This window comes from Drosophila sulfurigaster, chromosome 3 (assembly GCF_023558435.1).
Source record: "Drosophila sulfurigaster albostrigata strain 15112-1811.04 chromosome 3, ASM2355843v2, whole genome shotgun sequence".
NCBI classification, from domain to species: domain Eukaryota; kingdom Metazoa; phylum Arthropoda; class Insecta; order Diptera; family Drosophilidae; genus Drosophila; species Drosophila sulfurigaster.
Window position 1 is genome coordinate 37780454 of NC_084883.1, and position 21067 is coordinate 37801520.

Below are 21067 nucleotides of genomic sequence, written 5' to 3' on the forward strand. Positions count from 1 at the left end.
TTTGAGTTTTCCTCCCTACACACTCACAAGCGCTTCCATTTGCGAGTGGGCGTGAGGCGTTGCAAATACAATTTGTAACACAATCAATTGTCACTAATTGATTTTCCATTTTGAAAATTGTGTTTTGCGGCTTTTTATTTTTGTTCTGTGACAAGCTGAAGTGAACTTGACAGAAATGGGGAGTGTATAAATCGTAGAAATGCTGTAAATAGCTAAAAAGCTAGCAGTAGGAGCAGCTAAGCTACCCATTCTTAAGTTCTACAGGGTATAATAAATGCGTCAATAAATGCGAGAGAGAATGACACAATTCTTTTAGCTATTGTTGTTACAAGTTTCCGTTATATATCTATGACATGTCAGGGTAAAAACGTCCTGTTTTTTTTTTATTTTGCGACGCACCATAAAAGTTATTTTTGCGGTGGCGTATGATTAATTTGCTGAGCAAGCTCGCAACGAGCTTAACTGTGACATGTTGTAGGGCCAGCTGATCTGGCTTTTTTATTTGATGGCAAATTAAAGTCAGAGACTTTAAAAATAGCTGGCTGCAAGTAGTGGAGTGAGTTGCCCCATTTATGGGAGGCGCATCATTTATCAACGCTAGACAGCTTTATTGAAAATTGCACAGCACTCAGCGTGAATCATGTTTGACTTTTGCTCTTCGCTCTTCACGCACAGAATACGCACAGCTTACAACGCAATCAGGATTTGGAGGCGGGCAATATGAATGGTATGCTGAAATTCGGTTGGATCAAAGGTGTGCTCATTCGATGCCTGCTCAACATATGGGGAGTGATGCTCTTTCTCCGCCTCAGCTGGGTGGTCGGCCAGGCCGGCATCATCGAGGGCTTTATATTAATACTGACAACGACTGCTGTCACGACTATCACGGCGCTGTCAATGTCAGCGATAAGCACCAATGGCGTCATTAAAGGAGGTGAGACACTGCTTCTCATTTTTTTTGTGAATATTTTTTAATGCCTCATCATGTTGTAGGTGGCACTTACTACATGATATCCCGCTCGCTTGGCCCCGAATTCGGGGGCTCCATTGGCCTGATTTTCTCGCTGGCAAATGTCGTCGCCTGTGCCATGTATGTGGTTGGTTTCTGTGAGTCCATGCAGGCCATGATGTCGAGCATGGGCTGGTATATTGTCGATGCTGGTCTCACGGACGTGCGCATTGTGGGCAGCATCACAATACTGCTGCTGCTCATCATCGTTGTGGTGGGCATGGAATGGGAGGCCAAGGTGCGTATGATTAATTTTAACAATTTCACTCAATTTAGAAAGGTGTTTTTTTGTTTGTTGTTGCTTAGGCACAAATCGGACTACTTGTCATTTTGTTGGCTGCCATTGCGGACTTTCTTGTTGGCAGTTTCATTGGACCCAAGAGCACAGAGGAAGAGGCCAAGGGTTTCTTAGGCTACAATGGTGAGTCTTTGCGTCGAATTGGCTTCCATTCGTTGCAGGTTTTTAATCAAATTGTTCGCAGCTACGTTACTCCAAACGAATCTATTTGCGGACTATCGGGACGACAATGATTTCTTCTCCGTTTTTGCCATATTCTTCCCAGCTGCTACTGGCATTCTGGCGGGTGCCAACATTTCTGGTGACTTGAAGGTGAGTAAGAGTCTTTTTGGTGCTGACAATGTGCCATTACGATTCGCTTTTATTTCGCTGTAGGATCCACAAAAGTCCATACCCAAGGGCACCATCTTGGCCATAGTCATCACCACCGGCACTTATCTGCTGATGGTTGTCGTCTGCGGCAGCACCGTGGCCCGAGATGCCACTGGCAATTTGACGGACATTGTCAACGGTTCCTATGCGTTTCTGCAGAACTGCTCATCGGGTAAGTGTGTGTGTGTGTGTGGTATGCGAAAGGGAAACACTTGCGTTTGTGGACACTAATTAAGTTGCGTCAACTCAGTCAAGTGCGACTATGGACTGCAGAATTCATTCCAGGTAATTGAGTTGGTCTCTGGCTTTGGGCCGCTCATCTATGCGGGTTGTTTTGCCGCCACGCTCTCCTCGGCATTGGCTAGCTTGGTCTCGGCTCCAAAGGTGTTTCAGGTGGGTAAAGGAGTGCCAAAGATACCGAATGATAATTCTGATGAGACACAATTACTTCCAGGCTCTATGCAAGGACGAGCTGTACCCAAAGATTGTGTGGTTCGCCAAAGGCTACGGCAAGAACAATGAGCCAGTGCGGGGCTACATCTTGACTTTTGTCATTGCCACAGCGTAAGTGTTAATAGCTTTCAAGTCATTACTGATACTGTTAGTTAAATACTGCACTAATTGGCTGAGGTTTTAATAAAATTTTCTGGATAGAAGAATACTAAATTGATAGAATTTTCATTTTTAATTTTTTGCTTGTGCTTGTAATAAAAATATGTCTTATTACTACACAAAGACAAAATATTGTACTATACAATTGCAATACACTGAAATTGGTGACAATTGCATCTTTTCAAATTGTTTTGATTGATTTTAAATGTTTGACAATCATTGAACAATTAAACGAGTGTTATAATGCTTAATTGTTTCTTTATTACAATAAACTAAATTTGTATTATAATTGTTTTTATATTTTGAACAACAATTATTAACACCATATTTTATGTATTCACATAAATTCAATGTAAACGTTTTCTGTAAAAATAACAAAACAATACTGAACAGCATTGTAGCAGGATAAGTAGCATATTTTAATATTGACCTTAAATAAATTTCTAACTATTTCTGTTAATATAAAAAATATGAATGAAAATTAATTTGTCTCTTTCTATATAAACAATATTATATAATGTATACCATATTTATTATCTATTGCCAGCTTCATACTCATAGGCAGGCTCAACCTGATTGCGCCGCTCATCTCGAACTTCTTTCTGGCTGCCTACATGTTGATCAACTTCAGCACATTCCACGCCAGCTTGGCTAAACCTGTTGGCTGGCGACCAACCTTTAAGGTATGATACAACTTTGCCTTCTATAATATTGTGTCACAAACATTCCTTTCTCGTCTTTAGTATTACAACATGTGGCTGAGTCTGCTGGGCGCCGTGCTCTGTGTGGCTGTGATGTTCCTGATTTCCTGGGCTACAGCGCTTATCACGTTCTGTGTGGTGCTGGCATTGTACTTAATTGTCGCCTATCGCAAGCCTGACGTCAACTGGGGCTCCACCACACAAGCGCAGACCTACAAGAATGCGCTGATGTCGGTGCAGCAGCTGAATAATGTAGAGGACCATGTCAAGAACTATCGTCCCCAGATATTGGTGCTCTCAGGGCTGCCCAATGCACGACCTGTGCTGGTTGACTTTGCCTACATGTTGACCAAGAATCTATCACTATTAGTTTGTGGTCATGTGCTGCGCGGATCTGGCTCGCAGAAGTATCGCAACTATCTAAAGGATCGGGCATCCAACTGGTTCAGAAAGCATCGTGTTAAGGGTTTCTACGCATTGGTTGATGGTGAGGATTTTGAGTCGGGCACGAGGGCGTTGATGCAGGCCACAGGCATTGGCAAGCTGAAGCCGAATATTATTCTAATGGGTTACAAGACGGACTGGCAAACCTGTGACCGCAAGGAGCTCGTGCAATATTTCAATGTCATGCACAAGGTGAGTGACATGACGAGCTGACTGTGATAGCAAGCAAAGCTTATGCTTCTATTCTCTCTTCTCTGACAGGCTTTGGACATGTATCTGTCTGTGGCCATATTGCGTGTGCCGCAAGGCTTGGACTGCTCTCAGCTGCTGGGTTCACCGGAGGGTGGTTGGACGACAGCCAACTACAATCTGGAAGTGCCACGCACGCTGCAACCCAACGAGAGCTCTGGTGACTTGCAGGCAACGGAGCACAATGCCCGGAATCCACTCAGTGGCAGCGTCGACTCGCTAAGTCGCAATGTATCGCAAGGTGAGTTGGGGTTTGGATTTGGGTTGGACGCAGCTGAGGCCAGTCTAGCTTTAGCTAACTGATTAATCTTCTTTTGTCAATTATTTTTGCATGTCCTTCAACAAATTGCACTTGTGCACAATCAAAACAAAACAAAACAAATCACTCGACACCACCTACAAATTAATCTTGCACAAAACTCAATCTTTCAATCGACACTTAAAGATGCCGCCAACAACACGGGCCGCAATGAGAAGGGCCTGAAGTTAGCCAAATGTAAGTAGCATGATTTTAGTTAAGTGATAAGTGATTACTCATTACTGATCACACTATAATTAGAAATGATTTCACACTTCTGTGTATTCTTTTGCTGTTACTTTTGTTAGTTGGTTCTCATTGGCACTAATTTTCACATATAATATTTCAGAGAGTACAAATTTGTTTCACATTTTATAGGTCTAACCTAATATGGTAGCTTAAAAAACTATTGTTGTTTTGTATACATATTCATGATTCATCATTAATCTCTACTGATTACAGATTACAGTTCTGTCTTTGGTTTAATTATTCTTCAAGAAAGTTCCATCCTTAAAAAATTAATGTATTTTGTCAAAATGAATGGAATATTTTCAAGCCAAACTAAATTAATTTTTAGTCTGTGAATTACAAGAATATATACAAAATATATGAAAATTTGTGCCATCGGAATACGTATATTTATAGTTTGTTCTTGTTTCTCTTAGTGCGTTTCCAGCAAGGCCTGCGCAGAATACGCTCTTGGCCAGCTGTGGAATTTGAGTGTAAGATCTATTTTGCGTGTCTTAAGCTACATACTTGATTGTTATAGGGTTACCTCTGCCAGTAGGTAAATACTATATACGATATGTACGAATATTGAGCAGACCAACCCTTCCTCTTCCCCTCTTTTTAACTCTCAGCACTCTTTGCATGAATTACCTTAATGCTGGGCTCTGATTAGGCCAGCGAATTAATCTTCTCGCTCGCATGAAACTAATTCCAAAACTAACTGTCGAACTGAAGTGTGAACTTCTAAGGTCTCAACTCAAGCAGTGACAATGGGACTGAGAGGATTGCGGAGCATTGAGGATGCTTTGGGTTTGTTCGACAGATGTGGCAAGAACCTTTTGGCCAATTTGTGTGTGTGCCCAAATTAATAAACGCTCGTAAATTTGAATTTAAATTTATGCAATGTCCCCGAAAAGACCTTGTCCAAGTTGTATGTTGTAACTTTGGCCACGATTTCCTCAAGCAGCAGGACGAGGCACAGCACGTGCATGTTTTTTGGGTTCCCAATGTTTTGCATACTACATTTGCCTCGAAAATATTTGAGAATGAGTGTGTAAATGGGCAACAAAAAAGAGGGTTAGAATTTCGTTCATATTTATTGTGTTTAATGAAATAATTATGAGAGCAAGGCATGGGCATGAAGCATGTCTTAATTTAATAGTTCAATAGCATGCCTTTCGAATGTGAATCAAAAGATTACAGTACCAATTACTTATGTATATATTTACTTATGTATTGCTATTGTGTGTACAGCTTCTAGCACCAGTGACTTATCCTTTACTCCCGGCAATCAGACGAAGGATGTCTCGGGCATGCCCGATCCACTCGATGTAAAATCTCCCTTCGAACAGGTGAGATGCCTTGAAGCACTTGATCGGGCAGAATAATAAAATATAGAATGAATTTAATTTGCCGCAGCCGAATACAATCAGGAAATCGAAGCAGAAACACGATGATCCAGTCTCGCTCTATAGAGGTCCTGGCGGCGTCGAGTTGCCCAAGGACGTGCTGGCTGACTTGACGCAATTTACGCGTAAACGCAGCCATGCCATCATCGATGTCTGGTGGTTATACGACGACGGTGGCCTCACCTTGCTCTTGCCTTACATCATAAGTACGCGGCGCACCTGGCAATCATGCAAATTGAGGTGAGTACACAAGTGTGGGAGAGAAGCTGGGTAACACAAAGGCAAGCAACAGCATCCCAGAGGTGCGTAAACAGAGACTCAGACTTCTGCACAATAATGTGCCTTAGCCGCTTTATTTAGTAGGAATTGAATTTGAATTTAGTATAAGAGTAAGCCAGCTTCAACGCTTTCCAACCAGATGTTGTGTGCTGTGTGTTGTGTGTGTTGATTTCATGTGAAAGGCAATGGACCGACAGCTGACTGACGGAATGATTTCCTTAGACATAACCAGCCGAAGGATGCAGCGAAGCGTTAAGTATAGTAGTCTGTGGCAGGGCAAGTGATGCGAGTAATTCGACTTCTTGTTTTGAGCAAGTTTAAATTGGATTCAACCTGATGCATATTGGCCTACTTCTATCTAAATCCACAGAGTCTACGCGTTGGCCAACAAGAAAGCAGAGTTGGAGTTCGAGCAGCGCTCTATGGCCAGTTTGCTGTCAAAGTTTCGCATTGATTACTCGGACTTGACGCTGATACCGGACATTACCAAGAAGCCGCAGGAGTCATCTACGCAGTTCTTCAATGAGCTGATCAAGGACTTTGTGGTGGTCGACAAGGAGAATGGCAGCAAAGCGACGCTCAATGAGGATGAAGGTGCGACAACTAAACTAATTCAAGAAAAGAAATTTATTTCTTTATTATTTTCTTTTTTACTCTTTAGCTCTTATTAGCGAGGATGATCTGCTTGCTGTGGTGGACAAAACGAATCGGTATTTGCGTCTGCGGGAATATCTTCACGAGCAGTCGACGAAGTCGGATCTGGTTGTGATGACGCTGCCGATGCCCCGCAAAAATATTGTCTCAGCTCCATTGTACATGGCCTGGCTGGAGAGTCTCAGTCGAGATATGCCGCCATTCCTCTTTGTGAGAGGCAACCAGACGAGCGTTCTTACATTCTATTCGTAGTCAGCAGGATTCGTGTCTTTTTTTATGTACCCAATTTATGATTGGTTCTATTTATATATACTGTTGGCCAAAACTCACTTCGTAGTTGAAATGAGCACAAGATTTTTACCATTATTCTAGTTTGTACTATAAATGTATTTGTATTTATATTTGTATTTATATTTATATAGGCTGACCGAATCCCTCTCTATCTCTCTCTCTCTCTCTCTACACTTCACACGCAAACCGAATCCCAAACGCACGCGAGAAACATTAAATGTTATACAGAGTTGAATTTCTTTTTTTGTTTGGCATTTATTTGAGGAATTGTTTTGACTTTCATTGCATGTTCCGATTACAAATGACCTTTGTCTAATCTCACTTTCGGGGGCGCAACAACTCGTTGATATTGTCGACTTTCAGGCAGCTCACGTCTCACGTTTTCCTCTTTCGATTGCATTGGCGTGTAATTGAAATAATGTCGACCACGACCTAAAGGAACATTTTGTGGCCCAATGCTTGGGATTTTCCTGTTTGCCAGTCGGCATATTAATTTCTTCATTTGGCTTTTAACTGCTCTGCTGCTGGCCGCTTTCGATTGAATGGGCATGATAGTCCTGTTCGGTTTGGTTACGAGTCGTAAACTCGCAATTCAATTTATTACAAAGTAATTTAGTTTCATTTTTTAATTGCTGCTACGTTTCCGGTTCAATAAACTTTATGCCGTTGTCTGGAGTCGGTGGGTTTAACAAGCTTGACTGAAGACCGATACCTTTTACTTAGTTAGCCGTGTCTGACTTTCAGTTAAAGGAAAGGGATGTCCGAAAAGGAAGATGGAATTATATCATGATCCCTTAAATCATCCATTTTACAGCACAAATATTAGTATGGTAAGAAACTGCCCTCAAGCTTACTTGTTGAATTTTCTTTTCCATTCTGCGAATTATTTTCTTTTTCGTGTTTATCCAACTGAATGAGTCAGTCGCAGTGTATTATCATTTCATTGGCCGGATTTCAGAGCATTAATGTCAAAGCCTATTGTAAATAAATGCAATTCTCGTCTGACACTTTAATCAGGTCGTAAACCCTCCGAGAGTTTGTGGCTGAGAACTGCAGAAAATTACATTTAAATTGTATAATTAATGTGAGCGATTGTAATTGACAGTAAATATAAATTAATGCAATTTAATGTAGAGTAAAATATACCACATTTTAATTAATAATATTGCTTTCAATTTGGTCAGTAATCTTCAGGTTGTCTGTGAGATTTTCTCCCTTACACATAAATAAATATTTAATGTGTAAGCGCACAGTTACCAAGAGGAGACAAACATTGTTTGTTTTTTGTCCTGGGGGTCAAGACTCGTTTTGGGGCAGACGCTTGACCAGTTTTCAGTTTCTTGCACCTAGTGTCAATTTCCTTTCGGAGCTGATAACTTTGTTTGTTTACTACGTTTATTGTTTACCAATTTTCTCTTCTTCTCGTACACGCACACACGCATGGCTATGTATTTTCTTTTGATTGAATTTTGTCGTCGAAGCAACTTTAACATTGCGTATACGTAATATAACTTGTCTTGGCTCGCATTGCGGGTGACGGTGAAAAATTGCCGACATTGCGTTGAAAGGCAATTAACAGCGAGTGTGTAGAATGTTAAGACGCGCTTGAGCTAACTCACATGCATATGCATAAACATGAAACTTGTACTTAGTATGTGCGCCTCAAAGTATGCAGCACTAATAAATTCAGATACACCTACGCAAAGCAGAAGCTTTATTATTGTGTATAGGAGTGCGGGTGTGTGTATGTGTGCGTGAGTTGGTGTGTGTGTGTGTGCTAAAGCGTGTAATGGACTAAGTTTCACATGCGAGCGGTCGTTGGTTAAATCAATTAAGTTTTTGTTAGAGATGGAGGCCAACGCGAAGTGAACTCGTGCGTGTCGAAAGTGTTTGGCAGCGGATGCTGCAAAGGCAACGACGCATCAGCCCATCAGGACATCAGCCCATTTCAGGCCATCATCATCATGTTCGGCAGAACAAAACACTTTGGCAGCCGTTTAAACACTATACGTGATGTATTTGTCGCCGCTTTTGTACTGTTAAAGTTCTGCCAACCACAAAGCAAGAGACAGGCTGAACTTTGTTATTTGATTGCCCAACTCTAAGTTGCTTACCCCCGCTTACACTCTTTGTCTGGTTGTCGTTTCGCATTGTCACTACACTTGACAGCGATAAAACCCTCTGTCTGAGCAAAGTAACCAAGAAAATATCATTCTGTTGCTAGTGAAACTTGAAGAACAAAGTCAAACTGGCTCCACACTAGCGATAAATTGAAGAGATTGATTCCACGGAAAAATACAACTTGGTGGATCAATCCTTTCAATTTCAAATAAGTTTGTCGAATTTCAGCCCAATTTCAGTTGCTAAAGTGTGTGAGTGCGTGGAAAACTCTTTATTGTTGCTCTTGTATTTATTTCACGCTAAGGCAATTGCTGTTCTCCTTCTGCCTCGTAAATCGCATCGAATTGTTCTTGCTGCTTAATTTAAACGTGTTGTACACATGTCTATGACCGAATGACTTTGTTGTTGTGCCACACACTCACACACACACAGACGTTCCCACATCCGTTTTACGAACAACACATATGTGCCTCGAGCACATGAGGGGAGGATTTCATTAAAATTATATGGGAAAAGTTGTCGAGTATCGCAGTGGCAGTTACAGACAGAGGAAATTACTTACTTGGGTTCAGTTGGAGAAAGTGCTGCTGCTGCTGCTTTGGGCGGATTGGCTAATTGCGCTTTCATACTCGTAAATCGCACTGAGACACTCCGGAGACTTTGGGGTTTGAGTTATTCCCTTGGCATCGGCACATAAATATTTTGGCTATTAGAAAGCCGCTTAGCTCTTGAAGATGTCCTTAAATTGTCTATTTTTGTTGATTTTTAATCTTTTTATTGTCACAAAATTGTTTGATAAGCCGCTCTCAAATACTTGTTAATGCCGAAAGTACAAATTTGCCACGCATCGTAATTTTCATAAAACTGCGACGCAATTGCCTTACACTCATTTATAGTCCTCCAATCTTGAATTAATCCAGTGTCATAAGCCTTTTTGTTTCGACTTCGTGAGCTTGCAGCGGCAAAGTCAGTTTTGATTGGGGATTTAAAATTTGAGTGCGAAAATCGATCATAAAACTTAATCCAATTAGACATTTTAAGAGCAAAGTACTTTCTCTGCTGAGCTTATCAAGTAGAAGACTTCTTCTCGATTTCGTATTATTATCGAAATTGTTGAATTGCCACTCGAACAGCAGCAGCAGCAGTAGCGGCAGCCGAAACATTGTCCATTGAATGCTGGGGCTGTCTCGCATGACTGATCAAGAGGTTGAGAGGACTTGACAAATGAATCGACGAGCAAAAGTGTAACTGTTTTGGCCCCGCATCGAGAGTCTGACCTGTATCAATAATTCAGTTATGTGTTCGACACGGTAATTAAAAATTGAGAGCACGCAGAAAAAGTGCTGCCTACTTTTAGGCGTGGGCATAAATCACACGGATCCGCCAAAACACGTGCGGGTCGTAAAGGCTACCGACACACATTAAGCTGTCAGCACGACGCGGGCATAATTACAAATTCCAGGCCACACATTATAGTCCTAAATCAAATGCCATTGCGGAAACGTTAATGTGGTCGCAATTGCATGAAATTATCACGCACCAACAGCAGCAGCAACGCAGACGATAACATGAACTAGGTTTTGGTTACCTTAGGGATCTAGGGAACTGTGGGGAGCCGAATGTCATTAGCTTGCAGTAAACTAACATTGGCACGATAACATGCGGCGTATACGTAACGCGCGACACGCTTTAACTGCTGGCGACGGACAGTCTGCAAAGTTGCAAGTGCAAATGTGGGCAATGAATTGGCCAGAATCTTGCGTGAAACCCAACAAAGTTTTGAATAATTGCACAACGCTGACACAGCGGTATTTCAACAGTCGTTTTCGGTGAGTCGACTAAACGCGAATGCTAAATTAAAGGGCCGATAGACAATCGCTTTAAAAAAACCAAACGAAAATGAAATAGCGTAAACATTCGCGTGAAGGCAAATAAACAAATTCTTTTTTAACAAGAATTTATGTACCCTCAACCCATCGGGAACGAAGACGGAGATGGAGACTCTGCTACCCAAATAGAAGTCTCTGAGATGCCTTAAAACGACGGTGTTGCCCTTGCGCTCGACCAAACATAGGGGAAGGAAACTTTACATAGCTGATCCTTGTGCTAGCCTCGTGCAGGATTTTATATTCGTACTGTTGGTTCGCAGTTGCTTTCCCACTCGTGGCATTATGTTTCTAAAATTATATTTGACACGCGTTTATCGCATAAATACTGCGCGTGTATCTCTGGTCTGTAAACTCAACGCACTACATGCGCCAGTCTATCTGTGTGTGTGTGGGTTTCTGTGTATACGTGCACTCGCATGTGCCGAGTAGGAAAAGCTCTCCATCCACTTCTGATTTTGCTCCCTGTCCACTCAAGTGGTTGTCCATAAACGCGCCCATATTTACTGCCGCATCATCGTCATCATCATCATCGAAGCTGTAGCTGTAGCTGAAGCTGAAGCTGAAGAAACGTCGCGTTTGCTCTCTAACCTTTTGTATCACAACATTGGCGGGGTCCAGGCACCATGTCCTGTCTTGGAATTTGGGTCGACAAGGAGAAAGATGTAGCTTACGAGGTATGCTTCGAGTGCTGTTACTGCTGCTGGTTTTTTGGCTCATAAAGTGAGCAAGCGTAGTTTGTTTGCCAGGCTTTAAGCATGGCCTCTAACAAGGACTTCTAAATTATTTACTAAGCATTTATATATACAGCAGGACGCTCCACGCGCTCCTCTGTGTATATATGACAAGACTTTCGCGACTGGCCTCGGGAATAAAGCACTAAACATTTTTAATGAAGCTGCAAATCGAAAGTTTCCGTTTAAATGTCTCCTGCCATCCAAGTCGCGGCTGCCTTCGGGGAGCGTCAATGAACAAAAATCCAAAGACTGTGACAATTGCAATATTTGGTCCGTCACGTGTATACAATAAAATACTTCAACCGCCAGCCAAGATGCAAAGACAAGGCGAAGACGAAGACGAAGAACTCGGCAACAGGCGTTGGCTAAAAAAAAGTAGGGAGAGATGAAAATTGTCAGAGTTTTTCTGTACTTTTCAAAGCTTAAATTTTTTGTTTGTCTCTAGCTCGCATGGGACGTGAAATGAAAAAGTTATAGCTGGCATTAGCTAAAAGTTACGGCAAATTAGCAAGATGCTGACACAATTCTCGCCACGCATTTCCTCATCAGATGTGAACTCGCTGTTATATATATGTATATATGCATTCATAAGCAGGAATTATACGAGTATTTGCTGCTGCTTTTCTACGCCTGCTTACACTTCTTATTTATCTTTTCATTTGGCGTACAGCTTCCTCAATCTCGGGCTCTCGCAAAAAATATGCACATCTTTAAGATACATTTGCCTTTTTTAGTAATTTTTGTAATGCAACTTTGGCAATTTAAAAACTCTTACAAAACAAAATAATTTACATTTCGAGCTGGCAGTAAACAATCTCGCTGTCAGTTTTGGATTTGGTTTTGAAATGTTAAATGCTTAGGTTTCATGGAAGTACAAATTAGAGTGCATATATGTAAAGACTTTTGCCAGCTTGATAATTGCATTTATATGCCCTAAACAACATTGTTTGTTGACTGCTTAATTAAACTCCTGACACAAATATTATATTTATTTCTTGCAAGTAATATAAATATCAGCAAATGGCGCGGATTATAGCAAGAAAATGAGAGCTGTTGAATGTTGAACTGCAGCTTGCTAACAGTCTTTCGTGATTTAAGTCCCAAAAGGTAAAATGTTCATTTAGATTCATTAAAGCCTCTTATTTATTTAGTTAGGGGGTTTCAGTGGCGCTTGTTTGATGTGTTAATAAAGCAAGCTGTATATATGAAATGTTACTAGCGAAAGGATTTATTTAAGGCATAAATAATGTATACTCTTTTTTATGGCACATCTACTCGAAGCTAATTACCAGTTGTCACGTCAAAATAAGTCGAATGCTTCGCAAGTGCTGCTCTATTCATATCAGAGAAAACAACGACCACAAAATTCAACATCAGCATGAAAACAACATTAACAAACTGTGTGGCATTTTTGTTGCTGGTTTTTCGGGCTGTTTGCTTAATTTAATTTAATTTAATCGTCTGCCGTAAATGAAGACGCTTCCGAGTGGCACTTAAGGCGTGTCCGAAAAACCACGGTCCTTCATTTCATTTCGAAACGCCAACCAAATTGCAAACATTGCCCATACGCCGTGTGTGCAGATGTTAGGCCAACGGTCGAGTGCTCCCTTGTGCAATTTGTTATAAAAATAATGTAAATTAATTGCCTTTGGCGGGAGGGAGAGAAAGTACAAGAGAAAACTGTGACCAGATCTGTTTTCACTTCTGTTCTTTCTTTGTGCTAAAAGTGTAATAACAATTTGCATTGCATTGTCTGGCAGTTAATGCTTCTAGTTGTGTGTGGTGTTGGCATCTTAATTTCCCCTGTCCTCAAGGTGTGAATTATTTCTATTATTATTGCTCTATGCTCTGCCTTCATTCCATCTAGTCCTCCCTCTCTCTGAGTCACTAACTTGGTCCACTCTTTAAATGGATGGTAATATTATCAAGCAGGTGCTGTTTCTTGGAACTGGCTGACAACGAGCGTACTCTTTGTCGAGTTATTTAAATAATTTTCATTAAGGATAAATCTAAAGGACACAGACGAGGTGGAGAAGGAGGAAAAAGTTCAAAAGTTCAAGAAATTTTTGGCAAACAAGTCACGTTGCCCTCTGCAAAAAGTTACTGTATGGCATTTGTTGGATTTTTATTTGTTTTAATTCCACATTCGACGTACCACAACCTCAACAACAAAAAAGTTGCTACACTCACATATTAAAAGTTGTTGCTTGCCATATCTGTATGTTATTCCTTTTGGGCTTTTGGCAGAATGTGTTGTCACTTGTTTTGTATTTGAACAGCCCTGGAGCAAAGCTTATGTAGTTGGGCGTACGTAACGAGAATGTTGAGGATATTTACTCTTTATGTATTCAATTAGCAATTAGCATTGTCTTTGACATTAAATGAGTGGACCGGGCATAAATCACGCCTACCCAATGTTGCAGTCTGTTGCAGACAGCCACAATGTATTTATTAGCTTTTTAACTAAATGCCACTAATTACCACAAGTGGCTTTAACCAAGCAGGCGGCCAACAAGCAAAGCCACCGACCAAGCTACTTTTCTTCTTGGCTGGCATTGCCTACATTTTTATAACGCATAAAATATTTATGACCAGGCCAGGCTAATAAAATGCTCCAATGTTTTTGTTGGGGGCCTACACTTGTCCAAATACTCTCTCTCACTCGGTCGTAAACTCATAAAACCTTTACCGAAACCAAAACCAAAACCAATGCCAGCCAATGTCCAAGGCGTAAGCTGCTCCCGAATTGGGCGTGTTTCTTTTCTGTGTTTTTTGTGGGCGTGTCTCGCCAGCTATTCTTGTCTCGGACTCAGACTACTTGGTATGCGTCACGTTGTCGCTGTTTTGTTTGCAATAAATGTTTAAATTCTGCATAACTTCTTAATAATTAAGCAATGTCCATAAATCAGGGTCGCAAAATCGCAGGACAGCCGCAGAGACAGCTGCAGGGCCAGGCATTCCATTAATTAAATCACAGTATTAAATATATTATTGCGTATTGTGTGTGTTGTATTTTGTGTGTCATTTTACATTTCGCTTTTGGTTTATTTATGAGCTGTACTAATTGCCCTGGAGGTGCTAATCAAAATGTTTCCGCCGAAACATGGCCCCAAAAACGCACCGCTTACATTGAATTTATGTTCGAGTACAGCTAAATTCCACTCACTCTGTCTTGGTTTGTTCGGAGTGCCAACATCTGGCTGGCTGACTGGCTAGGACGATGCTTGGTTGGCTGTGTAAATGGCACTAAATGAGTATTGCAGTGACTGCTCAGGCTCTTGGGGTATACTCAGCTTAGCCACAATTTATGGCTGAGCAGTGTGATCCGCATATGTAAGAGAAACCTCAGCCCTTTGACAAACCGCTAACCTTGCAGCTGTTTGTCTAACTTTCCTTCTCTCTCTTTATCAGTGTGTGTGTGTAGCTCGCAATGTCTAAAAGGAACAGAAACATAAACAACAAGCTGTTTGAGCAAAGCCTCAAGTTCAACAACAACAGCAACAACAATATTGACAACAACATCGTGTACGACTCGCCAGTGAACAACATAAACATCGAGTTGAAGCAGCATGAAGCAGCCAGCACCGCACAGCGTGTTTTTCTCTCTCTTTCGGCTTTGTTTGTGGCACCTGTAGACATTGCCAGTCACCGGGAAAAACGCCTGCGGCTTGCTGTTTTGTCAGGTGACGAATGGGTTTCTTAACCCTTTCACATTTTTGTGTATTTATTGTGCCAAGCAAATGGCCGTCAAATGCTCTTGTTTTATTCGTAACATACTTTTGGGCGCATGCCATCGATTGAATGAAGCTGTCAGAATGGAAATTTAATATGCCCAACCATTTATTTTCATAATGTATCTATTTCTGCATTTAGCTATAAATATATTTGGGTCAATTATCCAGATTATTTATGAATTTGCAAATTTTCGAGGATTGCTTTTTGACATTGTAGAAAACAAATTGGTTTAATTAAAATGATATGCCTGTTTTAGATATTTATTATGTATAATGATTTTGCCATAAAACACATAAATCAATTGACTAAATTACTCATTAAACATGCTCCCAATAGACAGCAAATTGTGCCACTGAATTTAATTGAATTAAATAAAAGCAACTCGCAGAGGATTCACATATCGAGTTAAGATACTCCACTGCAGTCGACACTCACTCCTTAGCCTTAGAGCTTAACGATTTTTTTGTCGTTTTTTGTGTTTATCGCGAACTTGAACTCAAGTTTCTTGAACCAAACGACCAGTTCAAGGGACAGACCAAAATACACAGAACTGCCGAAGAGAAAAGTGTCTGAGTCTCTGAGGCACACCTTTTCACACCGAAAGCGACGCTTTCATTGAGAGACAGCAAAAAAAGGAAAAACAAAATTGATTTTTACATATGCGTGTAAACACTCGGTACATATATTAATATGGCTTTATTTATTTGCTACCTCTTCCAAGCCATTTATATGCCAGACTCGACTGGTCTTCATTGCTCTCAGCTACCGGATGCTGACTCGAGAGTCTGTTTACCAACAGCTCTGTACGAAAGAAAGAAGTCTTCTATCCACCTCTCTGCAATCTGAGCAACAACATCAACATAGAAATTCATTCACATACTCTCGCATGGATTCACTTACTCACAGACGGACGCCGTCAATCACCGGACATAATGGTCGCTCTGGGCCAAGAGCTTTTCACTCTGCTGACCGAAAAGTGTTTTATTAGTGTGTTTATTTTCTTGGCTTTGGCAGTTCGTTTTGATTTAACACCTTTGCAAGGTGCTTTCACTCATTTGTAGACAAATTCTCGGCCCCCCAAAACCGCAGCTAAGTGCCTGAGGTTTGTTTAATTATCTTGATTCCTAATTCAATGAAATCACAGCGGGGGAAACTGTCAAACATCCTTGAGTACAAATTAGTAGTCTACCAGTAAGAGGGTTTTTTGTGAGTATCCTTTCAATATCTATACAAATTATGAGTGTGTTGGTGAGTAGCTTTAGCTTAGTGTCAAATTCTGAGTAAAATGTCGGCGGTTGAAAAGTTAAAAGCTGCTGCAGTTGACACAATAAACGAGCTTTAGCGAGTGTAAGCAGTTTGTTGGCTTTTTTATTCAGTGGAATTAATTCAAAGAGGCACTTCGAGTTCGATTTATTGCGAAACGCCATTAATTTATTTTTCTTTTCACAGCCATTTTCTTTGATTTGCGAGATGTTTTTGCTTCGACGAAAGTGAAATTTAAGTGGTTTTCAATTGATTTATTTGCTGTGTTGCCAATTGCCAGTTGCCAGTTTGTCGATTGCCAATCGCCCTTTTGTAAATTGCTTTAAAGTCAAGAGGAGATATAGATACAAAGTGTTTGGCCACATTCAAACCGATAGTCAGTTATTCAATTAGTGATTTGTTATGTTCCCAGAATCGTTGCGATGAATGCCTTTGGATAAGTCACACTTTAGTTTTCGCTTGAAGAAAAACAGCCACATTTATTGGGTCAATTGGCTTAAAGGTTAAGTTTCCTTGGCCTATATATAGATATAGAATAGGGTATAATGCACAGAGCATAGTCTTAAGCACAAGCCCTATTGAAAAACTGAAGTGGGTTGGCCTTTGTTCAACTCAATGTCTTACTTCTAAAAGCCGATTACAAGTGTATATTCGTTTGCTTAGAGTCTTAGTTAACACATGTCCGTGTCTCACCTTTAACCTGATGCTGCTGTTCGGGACACCTGGGAGAGGCAGAGTCTTAGACTAACTTCTGGCTCGATGGGCCTTTTGAAAGCTTAGACACAAAGTGTTAAACATATTAATGATTACTTGCCACATTGTTGTTAGTTTTGCTGTTTCGTGAGCCGCATCACTTTTAAGCGCATTAAAGGCTATTGCTGAGAAGTCTTTAGTCTATAGGATGGTATAAGAATAGAGTAGATACCCTTTGCTTTAAAAATAAGTGTTCATGCATTTAGTATTCTCTAAGTTATAAGTTTAACAGATTTTACTTAATATTAAATTTGCTACTTTTTATTTTAATAAACTCGATTTGTAAATTCTAAATTTATTTTTTTCAATTTCTGTTTTTTCTAAATTTTATCATTAGTCGTGCATTCCCCTCAAAAATTGTGATTCAAACAATACATGTACTTGATATTAGTTTTTGGCTGTGGGCCTATAAAATTTTATATGCACTTGCCTCAGCTGTCTCGCCCACTCCCTCTATCTATCTATCTATCTCTCTCTGAGCTCCCTGCTGCACAACCGTCTTATTGAAATGTCGATGCGATTGTTAAATCTCAAGAGGAGGAGCTGAGGGTATCGAAGTTTTTACCCGTCAGCTGGCATTGTCATTGTTATTGTTGTTCATTGTTAGTGTTAGTGTTGCTGTTGCTTTTGTCATTTCGGTTTCGGTTCATTTTGTGCCCAATTCCCGGTGTCCGCTTTAGCCAAGCACTGACGCACAATTTTCGCCACATTGGGCAGCACGTGATGCGTGCGCTGCGTTGCCGCAGCCACAGACCACGCCCCAACGCTCCAACGCCCCAAAAGCCCAAACAGAACCCAACCCAACCAAAAAAAATAACAACTAAGCCATCCGTTCGTCGGCAGAGAACAAAAGATGCTGGAAAGGCGGCAAAGTGCCTGCCATATGCACGTCGGCCTCTAATGCCGCGTAAGTCCTGCGAAATTGTTGCGTTAGTTGTGTCCGACTTGTGATGAAAAGGGAAGGCAGCTTTGGGAGCTCCATTGGGCAGGAAAATCAATACACAACCTGGACGAGTGTGATGAAGAATGAGATATTCGAGCTGAGATAGAGGCTACTCAATAATTGAGCATTGAAATGCTGGCAGTTGGAGCCAGCAGCTCTCGGCTTGGCTTGGCTTGGGTCTTAGGTCTTAGGCCTTAGTTCTTAGGCTATTGCTGTCACAGCTAATTCTTTATTCATTCGGCCTTTCATTGAATTCGTACTGCCGGGAAGTGGGCGAGAGCGAGAGAGGGAAAGAAATAGAGAGAGTGAGTGAGTGGCCATTTTGTAGGCTCGTGTTTGGCTTTCATACTTACTTAAAGGCACACGTGTGCGTCTGTGTGTATGCATGTGTGTGCAAGTCTGTGAGTGTATTTGTGTGTTTTTGTTGCGTCTCAGATTTGTGTAACTATGGCACGCATTCAATTATGCATGATACCCGCCCCGGGTGCCTCACCTTGTGCGAGTACGAGTTATGTCGCATGCCAAGCATAGAAGCACCCCGAGGAGCATATAAAAAAACCACATCAGGACGATAGGACGACACGACGAGAGCCAGCCGCAAAAGGAATGTGGCCTAAATGTGACACCCATTCACGTTTTGGCTTAATTAATACACATGACCGGGGGCGGCTTATTAATACGCCGTAATTGACGAAATTGTTCTCGTCCGTTTGCCGCCAGTTCAGCGATTTACTCTTGTCCGCCTCTCAGCAGAGGAATGTGTGTTTGTCCTTTCCTCCCACTTCAAAGGTGGCAAAGGGGCGTCATTAGAGCGCGCGTTAAATAATTGTTATTTATTATTGAGCCGTAAACTGCTTAAGTTCGTGCCACCATTAAGTGTCAAATACGCTTTCTGCTCCACTGACAAGTGGCCCATAATTACCAGCAGGTAATCTGCGTGTGTATTGTGCTTAGGCGAGTTTGGGTGAATGATTAGAGCCTGTCCCCAGCACCTGACAGCCAGCCATGAGGTGCGGTTCCTGATTGTGATGGCTTCCCACATTACTCGCATTAATAGTTGCACGAAAAATAAATATGAACACAAAAAAACGAAACCACAACGAAAACAAGACCGAGAAGTGTTGACCTCAAAGGAAATGCGGCTGTCTACGACATGCAGGGCACTTTGTCGGATGCTTGTTAACAGTTTGCGTGATTTTTGCTGTAAGCTCAAGTATGTTTTTCTACCAGAAACACACAAACACAAAAGACCATGGAGAGACAGAGAGCCACAGCAAGACAGAGTGGCAAAAACATAACATAACACAACACAACATAACACAAAAGGCAAAGTCTGAAGCTTATTTATCGGCATCCACAGCAAGGAGCACCTTGGCGGCATCTTGGCTGTTCTTGGCAGGTGGCACAAGCCACCTCCTGATTTTACATACAGCAGGCAGGCAGACAGACACGACGCGACGACTCGGATATCCTCTGTGCGATTCGTGGGCTGTTCATTTTGAACTGTTTTTTGCTAACCGCTTTTGTTTGCTTTTTTCGGCCAAGTGTTTGCGCTTGATTCAATATCAATTTAAGCACACCCGGTGACGCGTCGCCTGATCACAGTTTAAACACGGTGCGTATGATTAATGTGCTGACTGTTCTCCCATGAATGATGATTAGCGTGCGCTTTTGTTATCATCGCTCTTGTCATGGAAATGTCTTAATTTATTAAACTCGTATATGCTAAGTAGCTGCAGAATCGGTTTCATTCTCAGTTATGCTAGATTTAAAGCCGCTTCGAAAATTGACAGCTTGCTCCACATCCTTATTAAATTAAAGCATTTGCCAATCAAATTTGGCACTTTGCCTTGAAATAGATTGACCCTGCGATGCGATACGGAGTGAGTGGACCAATGTGATTTACACTTTTGCAGCTGTTGTCTGTTGTCGAACCCTTTTTGGCGCCCAATGTTGTTGGCTGTTTTTTGTTTTCACAGAGAAAGGTCAACTCGACCTAACGATGACGATGGCAGACAGAAATTATGAATGCGAAATTGTCAATTGCTTAGACGTGACATATAATTTGCCGGCTATTGACTGATGTAGGTTAGTTTGACGCATTCACCGAGGAGGGTTGATTGACCGACCAGACAGCCCATAGAAGGAAGCACACTCAATGTGTTTTGATGCCAGCAGAACTGAGCTTAAAGCCAAAATACATTGTCGGAGAAGCACTTGCAATCTGGGCACGCACTCCAATTGCTGTGTGAACGACATCAAAATGGTATATGCCCGTCGTTTATGACAGTTTTATTCGACGGTCATTAAAAACGTTTAATTAGCGCTTGCTAAGTAATTCTCTGCTGGGGCATTAACGACAGTATACCAAAAAGGAGCACAGCAACTGCAAGGGAAGGAATAATATGATATGATTTATTATGATGAACACTAAGTATGAGTTATAGTTGTAGTGAAGCTAAGTAGAACAGTGAAGAAGTAAAACACTAATGAAGTGTTCTAAATATATGAAACTAAATTTGGTTAAAGAGTAATGAAGATGTCCTACTTATAGTGTATTTAACAGACGTATATCCCGGCAAACAGAAATATTTTTTAATTATGTATGTGAGCAGCGTTGAGTTGTTAAAAGCTTAATTGCATATTTAAAGCACGCTAATTCGAGAGCAAGTGATTGTGCTTCATAAACACAGCTTTAATTCCTTATGAGAGACACGCATACCTTACATTTATATATACTATATTTATTTACCCAGACTCGCACCTTGTAAAGTGTATTCGTTGG

The 21067-nt window shown here is 41.2% G+C and overlaps 1 protein-coding gene and 1 long non-coding RNA gene across 7 annotated transcripts in view; one reads left to right on the forward strand and one right to left on the reverse strand.

The window, feature by feature from the left end:
• Positions 1-21067, forward strand: part of LOC133845911 (bumetanide-sensitive sodium-(potassium)-chloride cotransporter) — a 44142-nt gene that overhangs the window by 14355 nt on the left and 8720 nt on the right. For 3 of the 6 annotated variants that reach the window (XM_062280568.1, XM_062280569.1, XM_062280567.1), the window contains exons 6-21: positions 676-934; positions 994-1247; positions 1316-1430; positions 1492-1619; positions 1683-1851; positions 1930-2072; positions 2134-2243; positions 2839-2974; positions 3035-3628; positions 3698-3926; positions 4131-4181; positions 4649-4705; positions 5466-5563; positions 5631-5860; positions 6270-6493; positions 6561-12341. In XM_062280568.1, the coding sequence (XP_062136552.1) occupies positions 676-934; positions 994-1247; positions 1316-1430; positions 1492-1619; positions 1683-1851; positions 1930-2072; positions 2134-2243; positions 2839-2974; positions 3035-3628; positions 3698-3926; positions 4131-4181; positions 4649-4705; positions 5466-5563; positions 5631-5860; positions 6270-6493; positions 6561-6805 (3042 nt within the window). In that variant the 3' untranslated portion in view covers positions 6806-12341. Of the gene's footprint in view, positions 1-675; positions 935-993; positions 1248-1315; positions 1431-1491; positions 1620-1682; positions 1852-1929; positions 2073-2133; positions 2244-2838; positions 2975-3034; positions 3629-3697; positions 3927-4130; positions 4182-4648; positions 4706-5465; positions 5564-5630; positions 5861-6269; positions 6494-6560; positions 12342-21067 lie in introns of those variants that run through there. The other 3 variants (XM_062280570.1, XM_062280572.1, XM_062280571.1) reach the window with 3 other exon arrangements.
• Positions 11717-12511, reverse strand: LOC133845916 (uncharacterized). The gene is made up of 2 exons (XR_009894828.1): positions 12227-12511; positions 11717-11953 (listed from the first exon to the last, which is right to left on the reverse strand). It is a non-coding gene; the product is annotated as an uncharacterized LOC133845916 (long non-coding RNA).